Below are 20,386 nucleotides of genomic sequence, written 5' to 3'. Positions count from 1 at the left end.
AGGTTATCATCCTTATACAACTCCTGCCACTTCATAAAAAAAAAAATAGACAATTAACAATACATATATATGACCTCGCTTGTGTGTGTTTTAATATTTAACATCCCATTTTATTTTATTATTATTATTTTTAGGATGTATTAGTTCATAAAGAAGATATAGTCAATACATAAATTGGTATAGAGTAAGTGAAGATCCTTATAAATATCTATGTAGAAGCACAGATAACGTGTCACTTTCAAGAAAGTCTAAACCTCAGGGAGGGAAGCCAGTTGTTTCTGGAAGATAATGGATAGGGCTGAAATCTGGACCTTTACGGATCCCAACCTCAGGCCCATATCCACACCTGCTTGCAGGAAGAGGAGAAACTGTCCCAGTTGAAACTCCACCATAGGAAACTTCTTGGATTCACACCAAGATACATACTTTTGCCAAATGCGATGGAAATGTTTAGACGTTACTCCTTTCCTAGCCTGTTTCAGGGTAGGAATAACCTTGTTCGGGATGCCCTTCCGAGCTAATACCTGGCGTTCAACTTCCATGCAGTCAAATGTAACCGCGGTAAGTCTTGATAAGCGAATGGCCCCTGTTGCAGTAGGTCCTCCCGAAGAGGAAGAGGCCTCGGATCTTCCATCAGCAGACCCAGAAGATCCCCGTACCAAGCCCTTCTTGGCCAGTCCGGAGCAATGAGGATTGCCTGAACTCTTGTTCTCCTTATGAATTTTAGAACTCTTGGAATGAGTGGAAGTGGAGGAAACACATACACCGACTGGAACACTCACGGAGTCACCAGGGCGTCCACCACCACGACTTGCGGGTCTCTTGACCTGGAACAATAGCTCTGAAGCTTCTTGTTGAGACGGGAGGCCATCATGTCTATTTGAGGTACACCCCAAAGATCTGTCACCTCCGTGAACACCTCTGGATGGAGGCCCCACTCTCCTGGATGGAGATCGTGTCTGCTGAGGAAGTCCACTTTCCAGTTGTCTACTCCCTGAATGAAGATTGCCGACAGCGCCAACGTGTGTTTTTCTGCCCAGAGGATGACTCTTCTTACCTCTGACATTGCAGCTCTGCTCTTCGTTCCGCCCTGTCGGTTTATGTAGGCCACCGTCGTCACATTGTCCGACTGCACTTGAATGGCTCGATCTCTCAGAAGATGAGCTGCTTGGAGAAGACCGTTGTAGACAGCTCTTAGTTCCAGAATGTTAATTGGAAGACTGGATTCCAGGATTTACCACCTTCCTTGAAAGGTTTTCCCTTGAGTGACTGCGCCCCATCCCCGGAGGCTTGCATCCGTGGTTAGAAGGATCCAGTCCTGAATCCCGAACCTGCGGCCCTCCAGAAGGCGAGGCATGTGTAGGTGAGATCCCGACCACTTGTCTAGGAGATCCAGTTGGAAGGACCAAGCATGAAATCTTCCGTACTGTAGAGCCTCGTAGGAGGCAACCATCTTCCCCAGAAGGCGAATGCACTGATGAACCGATACCCGGGCTGGCTTCAGGACATCCCAGACCATTGTTTGAATCACCAACGCTTTCTTCTCCGGTAGAAACACCCTGTGCACTTTCGTGTCGAGGATCATCCCCAGAAAAGACAATCTCCTTGTTGGCCCCAAAATGTGACTTTGGAAGGTTCAGGCTCCAACCGCGTTCCCTGAGCAGATGAGTCGTGAGAGCAATGGACTGCAACATCATCTCCCTGGACGATGCCTTTATCAGCAGATCGTCCAGATATGGAATTATGTTTACACCCTGTCTGCGGAAGAGAACCATCAACCATCATCTCTGCCATCACCTTGGTGAACACCCTCGGTGCTGTGGAGAGGCCAAATGGCAGTGCCTGAAATTGATAGCGAGTGTATCAGTGCAAACCTGAGATAAGCCTGGTGCGGAAGCCAAAACGGAATGTAGAGGTATGCATACTTGATATCCAGGGATACCAGAAACTCTCCCTCCTCCAGACCTGAGATCACCGCTCTCAGAGACTCCATTTTGAATTTGAACTCCGTCAGAAAAGGGTTTAACGATTTCAAGTTCAAAATTGGTCTGACCGAACCATCCGGTTTCGGTACCACGAAAAGGTCTGAATAATAACTCTTGTTTTGCATATGAGGTGGAACTGGGATAATGACCCATGACTGTTCCAATTTTAGGATGGCTTCCTGTAGGATAGCCCTGTCAGCAAAAAACAGGGTTTGATGGCGCTGGGCAGGTCTGTGAAGGTTTACACCCTGAAATTAGCAGCCACCTGGTGAGGGGGTAGCCAGCCTCCTCAAACAATGGAACAAATACAAACAGATACCAGGGCGGCACTTAGTTCCAACGATGCAACAGAGTATGTATTATACGCCTCAGTTTGAAATAGTACATTATATATCTTGGTCTATACTATTGTTTTTAAATTGTTGTTTATTTTTTGTTTTATAATAAATTGTTTGCTAAGCGCCGGCCTGGTATCTGTTTGTATCTGTCTGTCGGTAAAGCTGGCAAGCCTGATTTGAAGAAACGGTGAGGCGGGAGTTCTTGAAACTCCAATCTGTACCCCTGGGACACAATATCCTGTACCCAGGGATCCAGGACAGACAAATCCCAGATGTGGCTGAAACGTCTGAGCCTCGCACCCACCAGCCCGTCCTCCAGGCTTTGCGGTCCACCGTCATGCTGAGGATTTTGAGGAACCAGAAGCAGGTTTCTGGTCCTGGGAGCCTGCGGGTGCAGGCTTTTTGGATTTTGCGGAACCACCTCTAAAGAAGGTGGTAGGAGGCTTGTACTTTGTCTTAGCGGTCCGAAAGGACTGCGATGCAGCTGAAGAAAATGGTTTCTTCGTAGAAGGCGTAGCAGAGGGAAGAAAAGGTGACTTACCCGCGGAAATCCACGCTTCCCCAAATAGAGCCTGACCTGTGTAGGGAAGGTTGTCAACACTTCTCCTGGATTCCGCATCTGCAGACCATTGGCATAGCCAGAGGCCCCTGCGAGCCGAGACCGACATGGAAGATATCCGTGCAGTCAGCGTACCGAGGTCCTTCACGGATTCCACCATGAACCCCACAGAATCCTGTAAGTTACGTAAAAATAATTCAATGTCACTTCTATCCATTGTATCCAAATCCTCTAGTAATGTGCCCGACCACTTTACTATGGCTTTAGAAATCCATGCACAGGCAATAGTGGGCCTTAATGCCACTCCTGAAGCAGTGTATATGGATTTGAGCGTAGTGTCAATCTTGCGATCAGCCGGTTCTTTTAACGAGGTAGACCCAGGGACAGGTAAAACCACCTTTTTTGACAGTCTGGAAACAGATGCGTCAACTATGGGTGGGGTTTCCCATCTTTTCCTATCCTCCTCAGGGAAGGGAAAAGCAACCAGAACTCTTTTTGGGATCTGGAATTTTTTCTCTGTGTTTTCCCCGAATTTTTCAAATAAAGCGTTTAATTCTTTAGACGCAGGGAAGGTTAGCGAGGTTTTCTTATTGTCTATGAAGTAAGCCTCCTCAACCTGCTAAGGTGTTGTGTCAGTAATATTTAACATATCTCTAATGGCCTCAATCATTAGCTGCACTGCTTTTGCAAGGGATGCCGCCCCCCTCAGCACATCCCCATCACCGTCTGCTGTGTCAGAGTCGGTATCCGCGTCATCTTGCATAATCTGGGCAAGTGCACGTTTCTGTGGGTATGTGCTAGGGGATTTTGAAGGAACAGGAACAGAACCTGACCAAACTGCCATAGACTTCTCAAAAACCTGAGTTTCAGTCTCAGTATGAGCTACTCTAGTAGAGATATGAGAAATCATACTCTTAATAGAGGTTAACCACTCAGGCTCATTAATAGGGATCCGAGACAAGACATTACATTCCTGTGTACCTGGAATGGATTCCTCCTGAGAGGAAATATCCTCTGCAGCATATGACACAGAGTCCCTAGACATGGCTATAAGGCAACAAACACCCACACACAGGAAAATGTCAGACAAAGTTTTCCCCCCAAGTATGCCACAGAGATTGGAGCCAACCCACACACAGCGCTTCCCTAGGTAGATATAATACAACTACCTAGCGCTTACTGTGTGCTTTAATAAACTACAAAGTATTTACACAGCCTCCCCCCCCCCCTTCTACAACCCCCTGGTACCGCACAGGATAGCTGAAGTTGATTGGAGGGACAGCTCTCCCTGTCAGCGTCTCTGTACAGGATCTGCAGGCAGGAAAATGACGCTGAACGCTGCTGGGTCCGCTCTGAGGAGAAGCCCCGCCCCCTGCACATGGCACTGCTTCCCGCTCTTCACTTCTTTATACTGGCCTGTGGATTGTTGCTGGCAGTGTAACCGAGGTCCCTGACAGGCTTGTGACCAGTGTAGGGTAACGGCGCTGGCTCAGGGCGCCCCTCACAGCGCCGCACTATGTACCGCTGAGCCTCCGGAGCGTAGTTAGTACTGCGCTCCCACCCTGTTGCCGCCATCTTCACACCGGCTCCCCACTTGCCAAGGGGGCCGGTGACTCATTCGCCACCGGAATCTTCTGGCTCTGTAAGGGGGTGGCGGCATGCTGCAGGAGTGAGCGGTCGCCTGGAGCAGCTAACGATAATCACCCTCAGGAGCTCAGTGTCCTGTCAGCAGAGATAGTGGTTCAAACTCCTCAGGGCAGACACTACTCCCCTCCTTAGTCCCACGAAGCAGGGAGGCTGTTGCCAGCAGCCTCCCTGTGCCTAACTAACTCTTAGAAAAAAATAAAACTAAAGAAGCTCTAGGAGCTCCCCTAGCTGTGAACGGCTCCTCCAGGAACATTTTCTAAACTGAGTCTGGTAGGAGGGGCATAGAGGGAGGAGTCAGCCTACACTATTAAAATCTTAAAGTTCCAATGGCTCCTGGTGGACCAGTCTATACCCCATGGTACTAATGTAACAGTCAAAAATTTTAGACAAATCATTATGCATAGGAGACCACAAATAGGTTGAACTCGATGGACAAATGTCTTTTTTCAACCTCAGATACTATGTTACTATGTTAATATGGACCCCAGCATCCTCTAGGACGTAAGAGAAAATGCCTTATTTCCATTATATTAACCTTGATACAGAGATAGTATATGATAATTTAATCAAACACATTTCCATTGCTGTAAATGCAAGTGATTGAAAGCCTACCCATAATATTGTTGTTATTCAGTGAACACTGATAGCTTAAAGAGCCCTAATATGAATAGATCATAAATAAAATTATTTCTCTCTCTAACCACCCTCTTTACCCCCCTGGATGTGATGAGCACCTGGCCACTCATTGGCAAAAACTACGAATCAAAGGTTCCAACATGTGAAGGGCCAGTTTACCCTAGCCACTTTTGTCGACTTTAAAACTAAATACTCAATCCCTGCTTTTTACCAATTTCAGTATTCTCAAATTATGAGTTTTGTTAACTCTCAGTATCCCACCAGTAAATGCAGAATGCTCTCCCAATATGAAAGCCTATGCTCCTTCTCAATAGGCCAAAAAGGCAACATTTCTGTAATTTATTGTTCTATTTTTGCCCCAACTCCCCCTACCCGGGAAATTCATGAGTTAGCCTGGAAGGCAAATCTCCCGAATTCTATTGATGAGGAGTGGTCAGTTATTAGATCTAGAATAGGAAGTCGCCAACTGCGCCATCAATGCCTGACCTCGTGTTCATTTTGTAGCCTCTATGGAGTACATTTCGAACTTACAAAATAACTTGTTAACCAACTTTTACAATGTTTGGTCCCCACAGTTTGTATTTCACTCCCCCCCCCCCCTCCCCAACCCCCCGCACACACCTTCCTGGACTCTGCTAGTGTTCCTCAATACTTCCTTTCCTCTAACCCCTACTGTCTATCTTTTATGTTTTGTACTATTTTGTTACAAACACTATTTCCCTGGCAGTTCTCCTGCCCTTGGTTATCAGGGGTTCCTTGACTGGGTTTTGATTTTTTACTATTATCTTACTATCCCTAATATTTCATGTGTACTATGTATTTTATTTGCGTGTAGTCAGACTTTCTAAGGCACTTTATAGCAGTTTACTTTGCACTTTTGTATCATAAAATTTAACCTAACACTAAAATAAAAATTGTTTTAGATTTTTTTATTTATTTATCTCTATTCAGAACATAGAGCACTTCTCCTGATTAAGAAGGACAACATCTTGTACCTGTTTTGAGTTTTATGGTCTAAGTCCATATTTTCATGGAATTTGCCATATCTATCTATCTATCTATCTATCAATCAATCTATCAATCAATCAATCAATCAATCAATCTATAAATCTCTCAAACAGGCTAAGCAAGAAGGGGAGAGTTCCACCCCAAAGAAAGTTTGATTTGGTTGTTTTATTTTTAACTGTGAATATATTAAAATACTTGACACTTAATTTTCCCCAAAAATCCCAGGTCTGACGTGCATTTTTACTTGCCAAGTCCCCGTTTCCACTGCACTGTATTCCCGGGTTGACACCGTTTCCAGTGAATAAGGGAAAATCCGAGAGTGATGGCACAGCCCCTTAGTTGGGACACAGTGACAGCACAGCCGCTTTACAGCAAGATTAGGAGACAAAACCCCACTAACATTTAGGGTGGGGAATTCAAATGTTTGAAAAGTCGGTTGGGTGTCTGTTTTTTCCTGTCTATTAGATAGGAAAAAACAGACACCCAACTAACTTTTCAAACATTTGAATTCCCCCCTTAGAGTTCAACAATACCTTTTACAATGATCAAATGTATCACACAAATTCCTATGTTTGTGTGATATCTGCTCTCAAAATAAAAACCTGCAACACATGATCTTATTAAAGAAAAAATGATTTTCTTTGTAAACAAGCATCTCCCCTAGCCCCTGGGTGATGACATCAGCAGCCAGCGCCCATTAGGGACTAACCAGCTGGGTTTTTAAAATTCCCAGTTCAAAAATCCCAGGAAAGAGCTGCTAAAAACCCTGCTTGTTACCAGGGCAAAAATCCTTGGTTACTTTACCTGTGATTTTTTGACTTGAAGACATTTCCACTGCCAAAAATAGTGGGTAGGTGTGCATTCATGTGCAAAAACCCAGGTATTTCATATCAGTGGAAAAGAGTATTATACATATACCAAAGTACTCAGAAAAAGCCATTGACAATGCATTTCTTTTTTTTTTGCACTACCTACTGAACATAAATATAAAGATCTGTCCCATTGCTTTACCTGCTTTGTACCATCTTGTAAAATAACGACCAACAACAGACGGGCAATCTCTAGACCCTTCCGCCATGTAAAGATGGATGACAGTACTGTAACAGTTCCTCTTTGTGCCTACAATGAAAAAATAAAACACTTCAAACATATAGACCAGTGTTTCCCAACCTTGGTCCTCAAGGCACACTAACAGTCCTGGTTTTAGTGATATCCAGGCTTCAGCACAGGTGACTTAATTAGCACCTCAGTTATTTTGATTTAACCATCTGTGCTGAAGCCTGGATATCCCTAAAACCTGCACTGTTGGTGTGCCTTGAGGACCGTGGTTGGGAATGCCTGATATAGACACTACATTTTGCTCATGACCGTGTGGTACATGTATACCTTGCTTGTTTTAAGATAGTATTTTAACAACATCCATCAATATAGTTTGAGACTGGAAAAAAAATGTAATTCCTATTTTACTATTCAGGGCTATTAATTCTTATGGCCCTACACACAAAAATGTCAGTGAACGATATGAACATTCTCGTTCATTAATGAACAAGAACTCATTCATATCGTTCAGTGTGTAGGCACCAACAATGAATGATGTGCGGCCCCGCGCTCGTTCATCGTTGGTGCCCCGTCGTTTATGCATGCAAGCCAATATGGACAATCTTGTACATATTAGCATGCACGACTATGGAGCCGGGTGACGTGAAGAAACTTCACTCCCCCCGTCACCTCCCCCTGCCACCGGGTCACCCATCCGCAGTCGGGCAGCTCGCCGAGTGTGTAGAGCCCATTACTGTGCAGGTACACAGTTCATTTCCCAATAATAGTTAACAATAGAATGCTAGTGTCATGTAGGTGACCCATTAGCAATTAATACCATGGTCAAACCAATTATTTAATGATCTATTTGCACTAGATAGAAAGTATCAGTTTAAGCGGATCAGCACACCCGCCAAGAAGACATGTTAAATACACTTTATCTATTGCTTATATGGCACCACCACAGTGTCTTTCATGTTCATTTTTAAACCTACATTTTTGGAGAGGTTTACAAACCAAATAAGCAGTAATCTTACATTTTAAACATATTTACCTATTGCTGCGCTTCTCTCTCTTATATATATATATATATATATATATATATATATATATATATATATATATATATATATATATATATACATATATATATATATATATATAAAAAAGAATTTACTTACCGATAATTCTATTTCTCGTAGTCCGTAGTGGATGCTGGGGACTCCGTCAGGACCATGGGGAATAGCGGCTCCGCAGGAGACAGGGCACAAAAATAAAGCTTTAGGATTAGGTGGTGTGTACTGGCTCCTCCCCCTATGACCCTCCTCCAAGCCTCAGTTAGGATACTGTGCCCGGACGAGCGTACACAATAAGGAAGGATATTGAATCCCGGGTAAGACTCATACCAGCCACACCAATCACACCGTATAACTTGTGATCTGAACCAAGTTAACAGTATGACAAACGTAGGAGCCTCTGAACAGACGGCTCACAACAATAACAACCCGAATTTGTTTGTAACAATAACTATGTACAAGTATTGCAGACAATCCGCACTTGGGATGGGCGCCCAGCATCCACTACGGACTACGAGAAATAGAATTATCGGTAAGTAAATTCTTATTTTCTCTAACGTCCTAAGTGGATGCTGGGGACTCCGTCAGGACCATGGGGATTATACCAAAGCTCCCAAACGGGCGGGAGAGTGCGGATGACTCTGCAGCACCGAATGAGAGAACTCCAGGTCCTCCTCAGCCAGGGTATCAAATTTGTAGAATTTTGCAAACGTGTTTGCCCCTGACCAAGTAGCAGCTCGGCAGAGTTGTAATGCCGAGACCCCCCGGGCAGCCGCCCAGGATGAGCCCACTTTCCTTGTGGAATGGGCCTTGACAGATTTAGGTTGTGGCAAGCCTGCCACAGAATGTGCAAGTTGAATTGTGCTACAAATCCAACGAGCAATCGTCTGCTTAGAAGCAGGAGCACCCATCTTGTTGGGTGCATACAATATAAACAGTGAGTCAGACTTTCTGACTCCCGCCGTTCTTGAAATATATATTTTCAATGCCCGGACCACGTCCAACAACTTGGAATCCTCCAAATCGTTAGTAGCCGCAGGCACCACAATAGGCTGGTTCAGGTGAAACGCTGACACCACCTTAGGCAGAAAATGAGGACGCGTCCGCAGTTCTGCCCTGTCCGTATGGAAAATCAGATATGGGCACTTATATGATAAAGCCGCCAATTCTGATACTCTCCTGGCTGAAGCCAGGGCCAGTAGCATGGTTACTTTCCATGTAAGATACTTCAACTCCACCGATTTGAGCGGCTCAAACCAATGGGATTTGAGAAAATCCAAGACTACATTAAGATCCCACGGTGCCACTGGGGGCACAACCGGGGGCTGTATATGTAGTACTCCTTTTACAAAAGTCTGGACTTCAGGAACTGAAGCCAATTCTTTCTGGAAGAAAATCGACAGGGCCGAAATTTGAACCTTAATGGACCTCAATTTGAGGCCCATAGACAATCCTGTTTGCAGGAAATGTAGGAATCGACCCAGTTGAAATTCCTCCGTGGGGGCCTTCCTGGCCTCACACCACGCAACATATTTTCTCCAAATGCGGTGATAATGTTGTGCAGTCACCTCCTTCCTGGCTTTTACCAGTGTAGGAATGACCTCTTCCGGAATGCCTTTTTCCCTTAGAATTCGGCGTTCAACCGCCATGCCGTCAAACGCAGCCGCGGTAAGTCTTGGAATAGACACGGTCCCTGCTGAAGCAGGTCCCGTCTTAGAGGTAGAGGCCACGGATCCTCCGTGAGCATCTCTTGAAGTTCCGGGTACCAAGTTCTTCTTGGCCAATCCGGAGCCACTAGTATCGTTCTTACTCCCTTTTGCCGTATAATTCTCAGTACTTTTGGTATGAGAGGCAGAGGAGGGAACACATACACTGACTGGAACACCCACGGTGTTACCAGAGCGTCCACAGCTATTGCCTGAGGGTCTCTTGACCTGGCGCAATACCTGTCCAGTTTTTTGTTGAGGCGGGACGCCATCATATCCACCATTGGTTTTTCCCAACGGTTCACAATCATGTGGAAGACTTCTGGATGAAGTCCCCACTCTCCCGGGTGTAGATCGTGTCTGCTGAGGAAGTCTGCTTCCCAGTTGTCCACTCCCGGAATGAATACTGCTGACAGTGCTATCACATGATCTTCCGCCCAGCGAAGAATCCTTGCAGCTTCTGCCATTGCTGTCCTGCTTCTTGTGCCGCCCTGTCTGTTTACGTGGGCGACTGCCGTGATGTTGTCCGACTGGATCAACACCGGCTGACCCTGAAGCAGGGGTTTTGCCAGACTTAGAGCATTGTAAATCGCTCTTAGCTCCAGTATATTTATGTGAAGAGACATCTCCAGGCTTGACCATACTCCCTGGAAGTTTCTTCCTTGTGTGACCGCTCCCCAGCCTCTCAGACTGGCAATCGTGGTCACCAGGACCCAGTCCTGTATGCCGAATCTGCGGCCCTCTAACAGATGAGCACTCTGCAACCACCACAGAAGAGACACCCTTGTCCGTGGCGATAAGGTTATCCGCTGATGCATCTGCAGATGTGATCCGGACCATTTGTCCAGCAGATCCCACTGAAAAGTTCGTGCGTGGAATCTGCCGAATGGAATCGCTTCGTAAGAAGCCACCATCTTTCCCAGGACTCTTGTGCATTGATGCACAGACACTTTCCCTGGTTTTAGGAGGTTCCTGACAAGTTCGGATAACTCCCTGGCTTTCTCCTCCGGAAGAAACACCTTTTTCTGAACCGTGTCCAGAATCATTCCCAGGAACAGCAGACGTGTCGTCGGGGTCAACTGAGATTTTGGAAAATTCAGAATCCACCCGTGTTGTTGCAGCACTAGTCGGGTTAGTGCTACTCCGTCCTCCAGCTGTTCTCTGGACCTTGCCCTTATCAGGAGATCGTTCAAGTAAGGGATAATTAATACGCCTCTTCTGCGCAGAAGAATCATCATTTCGGCCATTACCTTGGTAAAGACCCGAGGTGCCATGGACAATCCAAACGGCAGCGTCTGAAACTGATAATGACAGTTTTGCACCACGAACCTGAGGTACCCTTGATGTGAAGGGCAAATTGGGACATGCAGGTAAGCATCCTTTATGTCCAGGGACACCATAAAGTCCCCTTCTTCCAGATTCGCTATCACTGCTCTGAGTGACTCCATCTTGAACTTGAATTTTTGTATGTACAGGTTCAAAGATTTCAGATTTAGAATAGGTCTTACCGAGCCGTCCGGCTTCGGTACCACAAATAGCGTGGAGTAATACCCCTTTCCCTGTTGTAGGAGGGGTACCTTGACTATCACCTGCTGAGAAAACAGCTTGTGAATGGCTTCCAATACAGTCGCCCTGTCTGAGGGAGACGTTGGCAAAGCAGACTTGCGAGGGGGAGACTTCTCGAATTCCAACCTGTAACCCTGAGATACTACCTGCAGGATCCAGGGGTCCACCTGTGAGCAAGCCCACTGTGCGCTGAAATTCTTGAGTCGACCCCCCACCGCTCCTGAGTCCGCTTGTAAGGCCCCAGCGTCATGCTGAGGGCTTTGCAGAACCCTGAGAGGGCTTCTGTTCCTGGGCAGGGGCTGCTTGCTGCCCTCTCTTACCCCTTCCTCTGCCCCGAGGCAGATATGACTGTCCTTTTGTCCGCTTGTTCTTATAGGACCGAAAGGACTGCGGCTGAAAAGATGGTGTCTTTTTCTGTTGGGAGGGGGTCTGAGGTAAAAAGGTGGATTTTCCGGCAGTTGCCGTGGCCACCAGATCCGATAGACCGACGCCAAATAATTCCTCCCCTTTATACGGCAATACTTCCATATGTCGTTTGGAATCCGCATCACCTGACCACTGTCGCGTCCATAAACTCCTTCTGGCAGATATGGACATCGCATTTACTCTCGATGCCAGAGTGCAAATATCTCTCTGAGCATCTCGCATATAAAGGAAAGCATCCTTTAATTGCTCTATAGTCAATAAAATACTGTCCCTATCCAGGGTATCAATATTTTCAGTCAGGGAATCCAACCAGACGACCCCAGCACTGCACATCCAGGCTGAGGCGATGGCTGGTCGCAGTATAACACCAGTATGTGTGTATATACTTTTTAGGGTAGTTTCCAGTCTCCTATCAGCTGGATCCCTGAGGGCGGCCGTATCAGGAGACGGTAACGCCACTTGTTTTGATAAGCGTGTGAGCGCCTTATCCACCCTAGGGGGTGTTTCCCAGCGCGCCCTAACCTCTGGCGGGAAAGGGTATAATGCTAATAACTTTTTTGAAATTAGCACTTTTCTATCTGGGTTAACCCACGCTTCATCACATACATCATTTAATTCCTCTGATTCAGGAAAAACTACAGGTAGTTTTTTCACCCCCCACATAATACCCCTTTTTGTGGTACTTGCAGTATCAGAGATATGCAAAGCCTCCTTCATTGCCGTGATCATATAACGTGTGGCCCTACTTGAAAATACGTTTGTTTCATCACCGTCGACACTAGATTCAGTGTCTGTGTCTGGGTCGACCGACTGAGGTAAAGGGCGCTTTATAGCCCCTGACGGTGTCTGAGACGCCTGGGCAGGTACTAACTGGTTTGCCGGCCGTCTCATGTCGTCAACTGATTTTTGTAATGTGCTGACATTATCACGTAATTCCATAAACAAAGCCATCCATTCCGGTGTCGACTCCCTGGGGGGTGACATCACCATTATCGGCAATTGCTCTGCCTCCACACCAACATCGTCCTCATACATGTCGACACACACGTACCGACACAGCAGACACACAGGGAATGCTCTTATCGAAGACAGGACCCCACTAGCCCTTTGGGGAGACAGAGGGAGAGTTTGCCAGCACACACCCAAGCGCTATAATATATATGGGAACAACCTTATATAAGTGTTGTTCCTTATAGCAGCTTAAATATATCAAAATATCGCCAAAAAATGCCCCCCCCTCTCTGTTTTACCCTGTTTCTGTAGTGCAGTGCAGGGGAGAGTCCTGGGAGCCTTCCTCACAGCGGAGCTGAGCAGGAAAATGGCGCTGTGTGCTGAGGAGAATAAGCCCCGCCCCCTATTTCGGCGGGCTTTTCTCCCGGAGTTTTAGATATCTGGCATGGGTTAAATACATACATATAGCCTCAATGGCTATATGTGATGTATTCTTTTGCCATAAAGGTATTAAATATTGCTGCCCAGGGCACCCCCAGCAGCGCCCTGCACCCTCCGTGACCGCTTGGTGTGAAGTGTGTGACAACAATGGCGCACAGCTGCAGTGCTGTGCGCTACCTTCATGAAGACTGAAGAGCCTTCTGCCGCCTGTTTCCGGACCTTCAATCTTCAGCATCTGTAAGGGGGGTCGGCGGCGCGGCTCCGGGACGAACCCCAGGGTGAGACCTGTGTTCCGACTCCCTCTGGAGCTAATGGTGTCCAGTAGCCTGAGAATCCAATCCATCCTGCACGCAAGTGAGTTGAAATTCTCTCCCCTAAGTCCCTCGATGCAGTGAGCCTGTTGCCAGCAGGACTCACTGAAAATAAAAAACCTAAAAACTTTTTCTAAGCAGCTCTTTAGGAGAGCCACCTAGATTGCACCCTGCTCGGACGGGCACAAAAACCTAACCGAGGCTTGGAGGAGGGTCATAGGGGGAGGAGCCAGTACACACCACCTAATCCTAAAGCTTTATTTTTGTGCCCTGTCTCCTGCGGAGCCGCTATTCCCCATGGTCCTGACGGAGTCCCCAGCATCCACTTAGGACGTTAGAGAAATATATATATCTGTCAATGATAGTGCATAAACTCCATAGTGCATAAACTTTTTTTATTTTAAAACACAAACAGACACAGAAGTGCTCAAACAAATGTAAGTATTACACTCGTACCAGAAGGCAACCAGTGTGGGCTGGTTACCACGATTCCACAAGTAATCCCCAGGCAGAACTGGAACAAGGGTCAGACCAAATCGCGATGGAATCCTCCACCCGCCGGCGGCACTTTTCCCTGAGACTCACGGGCAGGATCACACATGTCCGCGACTACTCGTTAAGCAACGGCAGGGATTTCACAACGTCACTAGACTCCGCGCTAACGCGTTTCGTCATCGACTTCGTCAGAGGGCTGGAGTCTGTGACGCTTGGATCGGTATTTAACGATCCCCTACCAAACTTGCATCAATCCCAAATCGATACACCTGTGCGGCTGTTTTAAGGTTAAAACCTAAAAAGACTCTATCCTCTATAATTCAAACAACCATTTATAGGTTTAGACTTAATTTTACTATCAAAATGATATTTTAATAAATTACTTATACCAAAAAACGGCAAACCTTAAACAGCCGTGCAGTTTACAAGGTAATAAATACTTTGCAAATAGGTATGTATGTACACATATCACATATACCAGTAGATATATTAGTATTAAGCATAATACAATTAAATACATGAAGTTAAAAACTGATAAAGGACAATTAGACAGAAAAAAACAATTAGACAGAAAAAATATTAGACAGAAAAAATATAATAAGTAAGGTTAAAACATGTAGATAGGAGTTTAGAGACGCAAGTCACAACAACATTATTTTAGAAAAGGTGTAACTTCAAACCCTTAATTTAGTCCCTCAGGTCTTAAAGTTTTAAGGGTCACTATCCAAAAGGTTTCCCTTCTTTCTAATTCGCTGTCCCTATCCCCACCTCTCTTATTCAAGGCCACATGTTCTATGCCTTTAAATCTTAACTTAGTGGGATCACTGCAATGATGTTCCTTAAAATGACGTGGGACACTATGATTAAGTATTTGATTTTTTTATATTTCTAGTGTGTTCTAAAATACGGATCTTCAACATTCTTTTCGTTTTCCCTATGTACCTATATCCACAGGGACATAGAAGCATATATACTACATGAGTGGAATTACAATTGATGAAGCTATTAATCTTATATGTTCTCGTATCATTTTTACCATTAAATTCAGTTTTCTCCTTATCTATTAACTTACAAACTTTACAGCTTCCACAAGCATAACAACCTTTAATGTCATCCAGGAAATGTTTATCCTTTTTATCCCTAATTGGTTCCAACCTACTACGTGAAACCAAGGATTTAATATTCCTTGCTTTCCTGTAGAAAACATCTGGGTGTTTCGGAAGATGTTCTCCAAGCACCGGATCTAATTGTAGTATGTGCCAGTTCCTCTTCAGTATAGCTTTAATTGCTCCAGCCTCATTATTATAATCCGTAACAAGTGGACACATTCCTTTATTCCTCTCTGGCTGGTAAGTATTCTTCTCTTTATCGACCAATAATTCCTTTCTTTCCCTAGCTCGCATTTTTGACTGTTCAATAAGTCCAACAGGGTAACCTCGTTCCACAAACCTATCAGTATATATTAAAGCTTGTTCATCAAATCTATCCAGACTGGCACAACTGCGCCTGAGTCTTGTGAACTGAGAAAAAATAAGATTTTACTTACCGATAAATCTATTTCTCGGAGTCCGTAGTGGATGCTGGGGTTCCTGAAAGGACCATGGGGAATAGCGGCTCCGCAGGAGACAGGGCACAAAAAGTAAAGCTTTTCCAGATCAGGTGGTGTGCACTGGCTCCTCCCCCTATGACCCTCCTCCAGACTCCAGTTAGGTACTGTGCCCGGACGAGCGTACACAATAAGGGAGGATTTTGAATCCCGGGTAAGACTCATACCAGCCACACCAATCACACCGTACAACCTGTGATCTAAACCCAGTTAACAGTATGATAACAGCGGAGCCTCTGAAAGATGGCTTCCTTCAACAATAACCCGAATTAGTTAACAATAACTATGTACAATTTATGCAGATAATCCGCACTTGGGATGGGTGCCCAGCATCCACTACGGACTCCGAGAAATAGATTTATCGGTAAGTAAAATCTTATTTTCTCTATCGTCCTAGTGGATGCTGGGGTTCCTGAAAGGACCATGGGGATTATACCAAAGCTCCCAAACGGGCGGGAGAGTGCGGATGACTCTGCAGCACCGAATGAGAGAACTCCAGGTCCTCCTTAGCCAGAGTATCAAATTTGTAAAATTTTACAAACGTGTTCTCCCCTGACCACGTAGCTGCTCGGCAAAGTTGTAATGCCGAGACCCCTCGGGCAGCCGCCCAAGATGAGCCCACCTTCCTTGTGGAGTGGGCCTTTACAGATTTAGGCTGTGGCAGGCCTGCCACAGAATGTGCAAGTTGGATTGTGCTACAGATCCAACGAGCAATCGTCTGCTTAGACGCAGGAGCACCCATCTTGTTGGGTGCATACAATATAAACAACGAGTCAGATTTTCTGACTCCAGCTGTCCTTGCAATATATATTTTTAATGCTCTGACAACGTCCAGTAACTTGGAGTCCTCCAAGTCACTTGTAGCCGCAGACACTACAATAGGCTGGTTCAGATGAAATGCTGACACCACCTTAGGGAGAAAATGCGGACGAGTCCGCAGTTCTGCCCTGTCCGAATGGAAAATCAGATATGGGCTTTTGTAAGATAAAACTGCCAATTCTGATACTCTCCTGGCAGAAGCCAGGGCTAGAAGCATGGTCACTTTCCAAGTGAGATAGTTCAAATCCACCTTATTTAGTGGTTCAAACCAATGAGATTTTAGAAAGTCCAAAACCACATTGAGATCCCACGGTGCCACTGGAGGCACCACAGGAGGCTGTATATGCAGCACTCCCTTAACAAAGGTCTGGACTTCAGGGACTGAAGCCAATTCTTTTTGAAAGAAAATCGACAGGGCCGAAATTTGAACCTTAATAGATCCCAATTTGAGACCCATAGACAATCCTGATTGCAGGAAATGTAGGAATCGACCCAGTTGAAATTCCTCCGTCGGAGCACTCCGATCTTCGCACCACGCAACATATTTTCGCCAAATTCGGTGATAATGTTGCACGGTTACTTCCTTCCTTGCTTTAATCAAAGTAGGAATGACTTCTTCCGGCATGCCTTTTTCCTTTAGGATCCGGCGTTCAACCGCCATGCCGTCAAACGCAGCCGCGGTAAGTCTTGAAACAGACAGGGACCCTGCTGAAGCAAGTCCCTCCTTAGAGGTAGAGGCCACGGATCTTCCGTGATCATCTCTTGAAGTTCCGGGTACCAAGTCCTTCTTGGCCAATCCGGAACCACTAGTATCGTTCTTACGCCTCTTTGCCGTATAATTCTCAATACTTTTGGTATGAGAAGCAGAGGAGGAAACACATACACCGACCGGTACACCCAAGGCGTTACCAGCGCGTCCACAGCTATTGCCTGCGGATCTCTTGACCTGGCGCAATACCTGTCCAGTTTTTTGTTGAGGCGAGACGCCATCATGTCCACCATTGGTCTTTCCCAACGGGTTACCAGCATGTGGAAGACTTCTGGATGAAGTCCCCACTCTCCCGGGTGAAGATCGTGTCTGCTGAGGAAGTCTGCTTCCCAGTTGTCCACTCCCGGGATGAACACTGCTGACAGTGCTATCACATGATTCTCTGCCCAGCGAAGAATCCTTGCAGCTTCTGCCATTGCACTCCTGCTTCTTGTGCCGCCCTGTCTGTTCACATGGGCGACTGCCGTGATGTTGTCCGACTGGATCAACACCGATTTTCCCTGAAGCAGAGGTTCTGCCTGGCTTAGAGCATTGTATATTGCTCTTAGTTCCAGAATGTTTATGTGAAGAGACGTTTCCAGACTCGTCCATACTCCCTGGAAGTTTCTTCCTTGTGTGACTGCTCCCCAGCCTCTCAGGCTGGCGTCCGTGGTCACCAGGATCCAATCCTGTATGCCGAATCTGCGGCCCTCCAATAGATGAGGACTCTGCAACCACCACAGAAGAGACACCCTTGTCCTTGGAGACAGGGTTATCCGTAGGTGCATCTGAAGATGCGACCCTGACCATTTGTCCAACAGATCCCTTTGGAAAATTCTTGCGTGGAATCTGCCGAATGGAATTGCTTCGTAAGAAGCCACCATTTTTCCCAGGACTCTTGTGCATTGATGTACAGACACCTTTCCTGGTTTTAGGAGGTTCCTGACAAGCTCGGATAACTCCTTGGCTTTTTCCTCCGGGAGAAAAACCTTTTTCTGAACCGTGTCCAGAATCATCCCTAGGAACAGCAGACGAGTTGTCGGCATCAACTGGGATTTTGGAATATTCAGAATCCACCCGTGCTGTTTTAGCACTTCTTGAGACAGTGCTAATCCCATCTCTAGCTGTTCTCTGGACCTTGCCCTTATTAGGAGATCGTCCAAGTATGGGATAATTAATATGCCTTTTCTTCGAAGAAGAATCATCATCTCGGCCATTACCTTTGTAAAGATCCGAGGTGCCGTGGACAATCCGAACGGCAGCGTCTGAAACTGATAGTGACAGTTTTGTACAACGAACCTGAGGTACCCCTGGTGTGAGGGGTAAATTGGAACGTGGAGATACGCATCCTTGATGTCCAAGGATACCATAAAGTCCCCCTCTTCCAGGTTCGCTATCACTGCTCTGAGTGACTCCATCTTGAACTTGAACTTCTTTATGTACAGGTTCAAGGACTTCAGATTTAGAATAGGCCTTACCGAGCCATCCGGCTTCGGTACCACAAAAAGAGTGGAATAATACCCCTTCCCTTGTTGTAGAAGAGGTACCTTGACTATCACCTGCTGAGAGTACAGCTTGTGAATGGCTTCCAAAACCGTCTCCCTTTCGGAGGGGGACGTTGGTAAAGCAGACTTCAGGAAACGGCGAGGTGGATCTGTCTCTAATTCCAACCTGTACCCCTGAGATATTATCTGCAGGATCCAGGGATCTACCTGCGAGTGAGCCCACTGCGCGCTGTAATTTTTGAGACGACCGCCCACCGTCTACGAGTCCGCTTGAGAAGCCCCAGCGTCATGCTGAGGCTTTTGTAGAAGCCGGGGAGGGCTTCTGTTCCTGGGAAGGAGCTGCGTGTTGCTGTCTCTTCCCTCGACCTCTGCCTCGTGGCAGATATGAATAGCCCTTTGCTCTCTTATTTTTAAAGGAACGAAAGGGCTGCGGTTGAAAAGTCGGTGCCTTTTTCTGTTGGGGAGTGACTTGAGGTAGAAAGGTGGATTTCCCGGCTGTAGCCGTGGCCACCAAATCTGATAGACCGACTCCAAATAACTCCTCCCCTTTATACGGCAAAACTTCCATATGCCGTTTTGAATCCGCATCGCCTGTCCACTGTCGCGTCCATAAAGCTCTTCTGGCCGAAATGGACATAGCACTTACCCGTGATGCCAGTGTGCAGATATCCCTCTGTGCATCACGCATATAAAGAAATGCATCCTTTATTTGTTCTAACGACAGTAAAATATTGTCCCTGTCCAGGGTGGGACTCTGACCAAACTACCCCAGCACTGCCCATCCAGGCAGTCGCTACAGCTGGTCGTAGTATAACACCTGCATGTGTGTATATACTTTTTTGGATATTTTCCATCCTCCTATCTGATGGATCTTTAAGTGCGGCCGTCTCAGGAGAGGGTAACGCCACTTGTTTAGATAAGCGTGTTAGCGCCTTGTCCACCCTAGGAGGTGTTTCCCAGCGCTCCCTAACCTCTGGCGGGAAAGGGTATAATGCCAATAATTTCTTTGAAATTATCAGCTTTTTATCAGGGGCAACCCACGCTTCATTACACACGTCATTTAATTCTTCTGATTCAGGAAAAACTATAGGTAGTTTTTTCACACCCCACATAATACCCTGTTTAGTGGTACCTGTAGTATCAGCTAAATGTAACGCCTCCTTCATTGCCAAAATCATATAACGTGTGGCCCTACTGGAAAATACGGTTGATTCGTCACCGTCACCACTGGAGTCAGTGCCTGCGTCTGGGTCTGTGTCGACCGACTGAGGCAAAGGGCGTTTCACAGCCCCTGACGGTGTTTGAGTCGCCTGGACAGGCACTAATTGATTGTCCGGCCGCCTCATGTCGTCAAACGACTGCTTTAGCGTGTTGACACTATCCCGTAGTTCCATAAATAAAGGCATCCATTCTGGTGTCGACTCCCTAGGGGGTGACATCCTCATATTTGGCAATTGCTCCGCCTCCACACCAATATCGTCCTCATACATGTCGACACACACGTACCGACACACAGCAGACACAC

General features: G+C 46.2%; 1 protein-coding gene across 2 annotated transcripts in view; it reads right to left on the bottom strand.

Moving 5' to 3' along the window:
- Positions 1-20,386, bottom strand: part of ABITRAM (actin binding transcription modulator) — an 86,193-nt gene that overhangs the window by 53,281 nt on the left and 12,526 nt on the right. For both annotated transcript variants that reach the window (XM_063922920.1, XM_063922922.1), the window contains exon 2: positions 7,185-7,292. In XM_063922920.1, the coding sequence (XP_063778990.1) occupies positions 7,185-7,251 (67 nt within the window). In that variant the 5' untranslated portion in view covers positions 7,252-7,292. The remainder of the gene's footprint in view (positions 1-7,184; positions 7,293-20,386) is intronic.

This window comes from Pseudophryne corroboree, chromosome 5 (genome assembly GCF_028390025.1).
Source record: "Pseudophryne corroboree isolate aPseCor3 chromosome 5, aPseCor3.hap2, whole genome shotgun sequence".
Taxonomy (NCBI): domain Eukaryota; kingdom Metazoa; phylum Chordata; class Amphibia; order Anura; family Myobatrachidae; genus Pseudophryne; species Pseudophryne corroboree.
The sequence above is the reverse complement of the archived record's forward strand: the minus strand, read 5'-3'. Positions and strand labels throughout refer to the sequence as shown.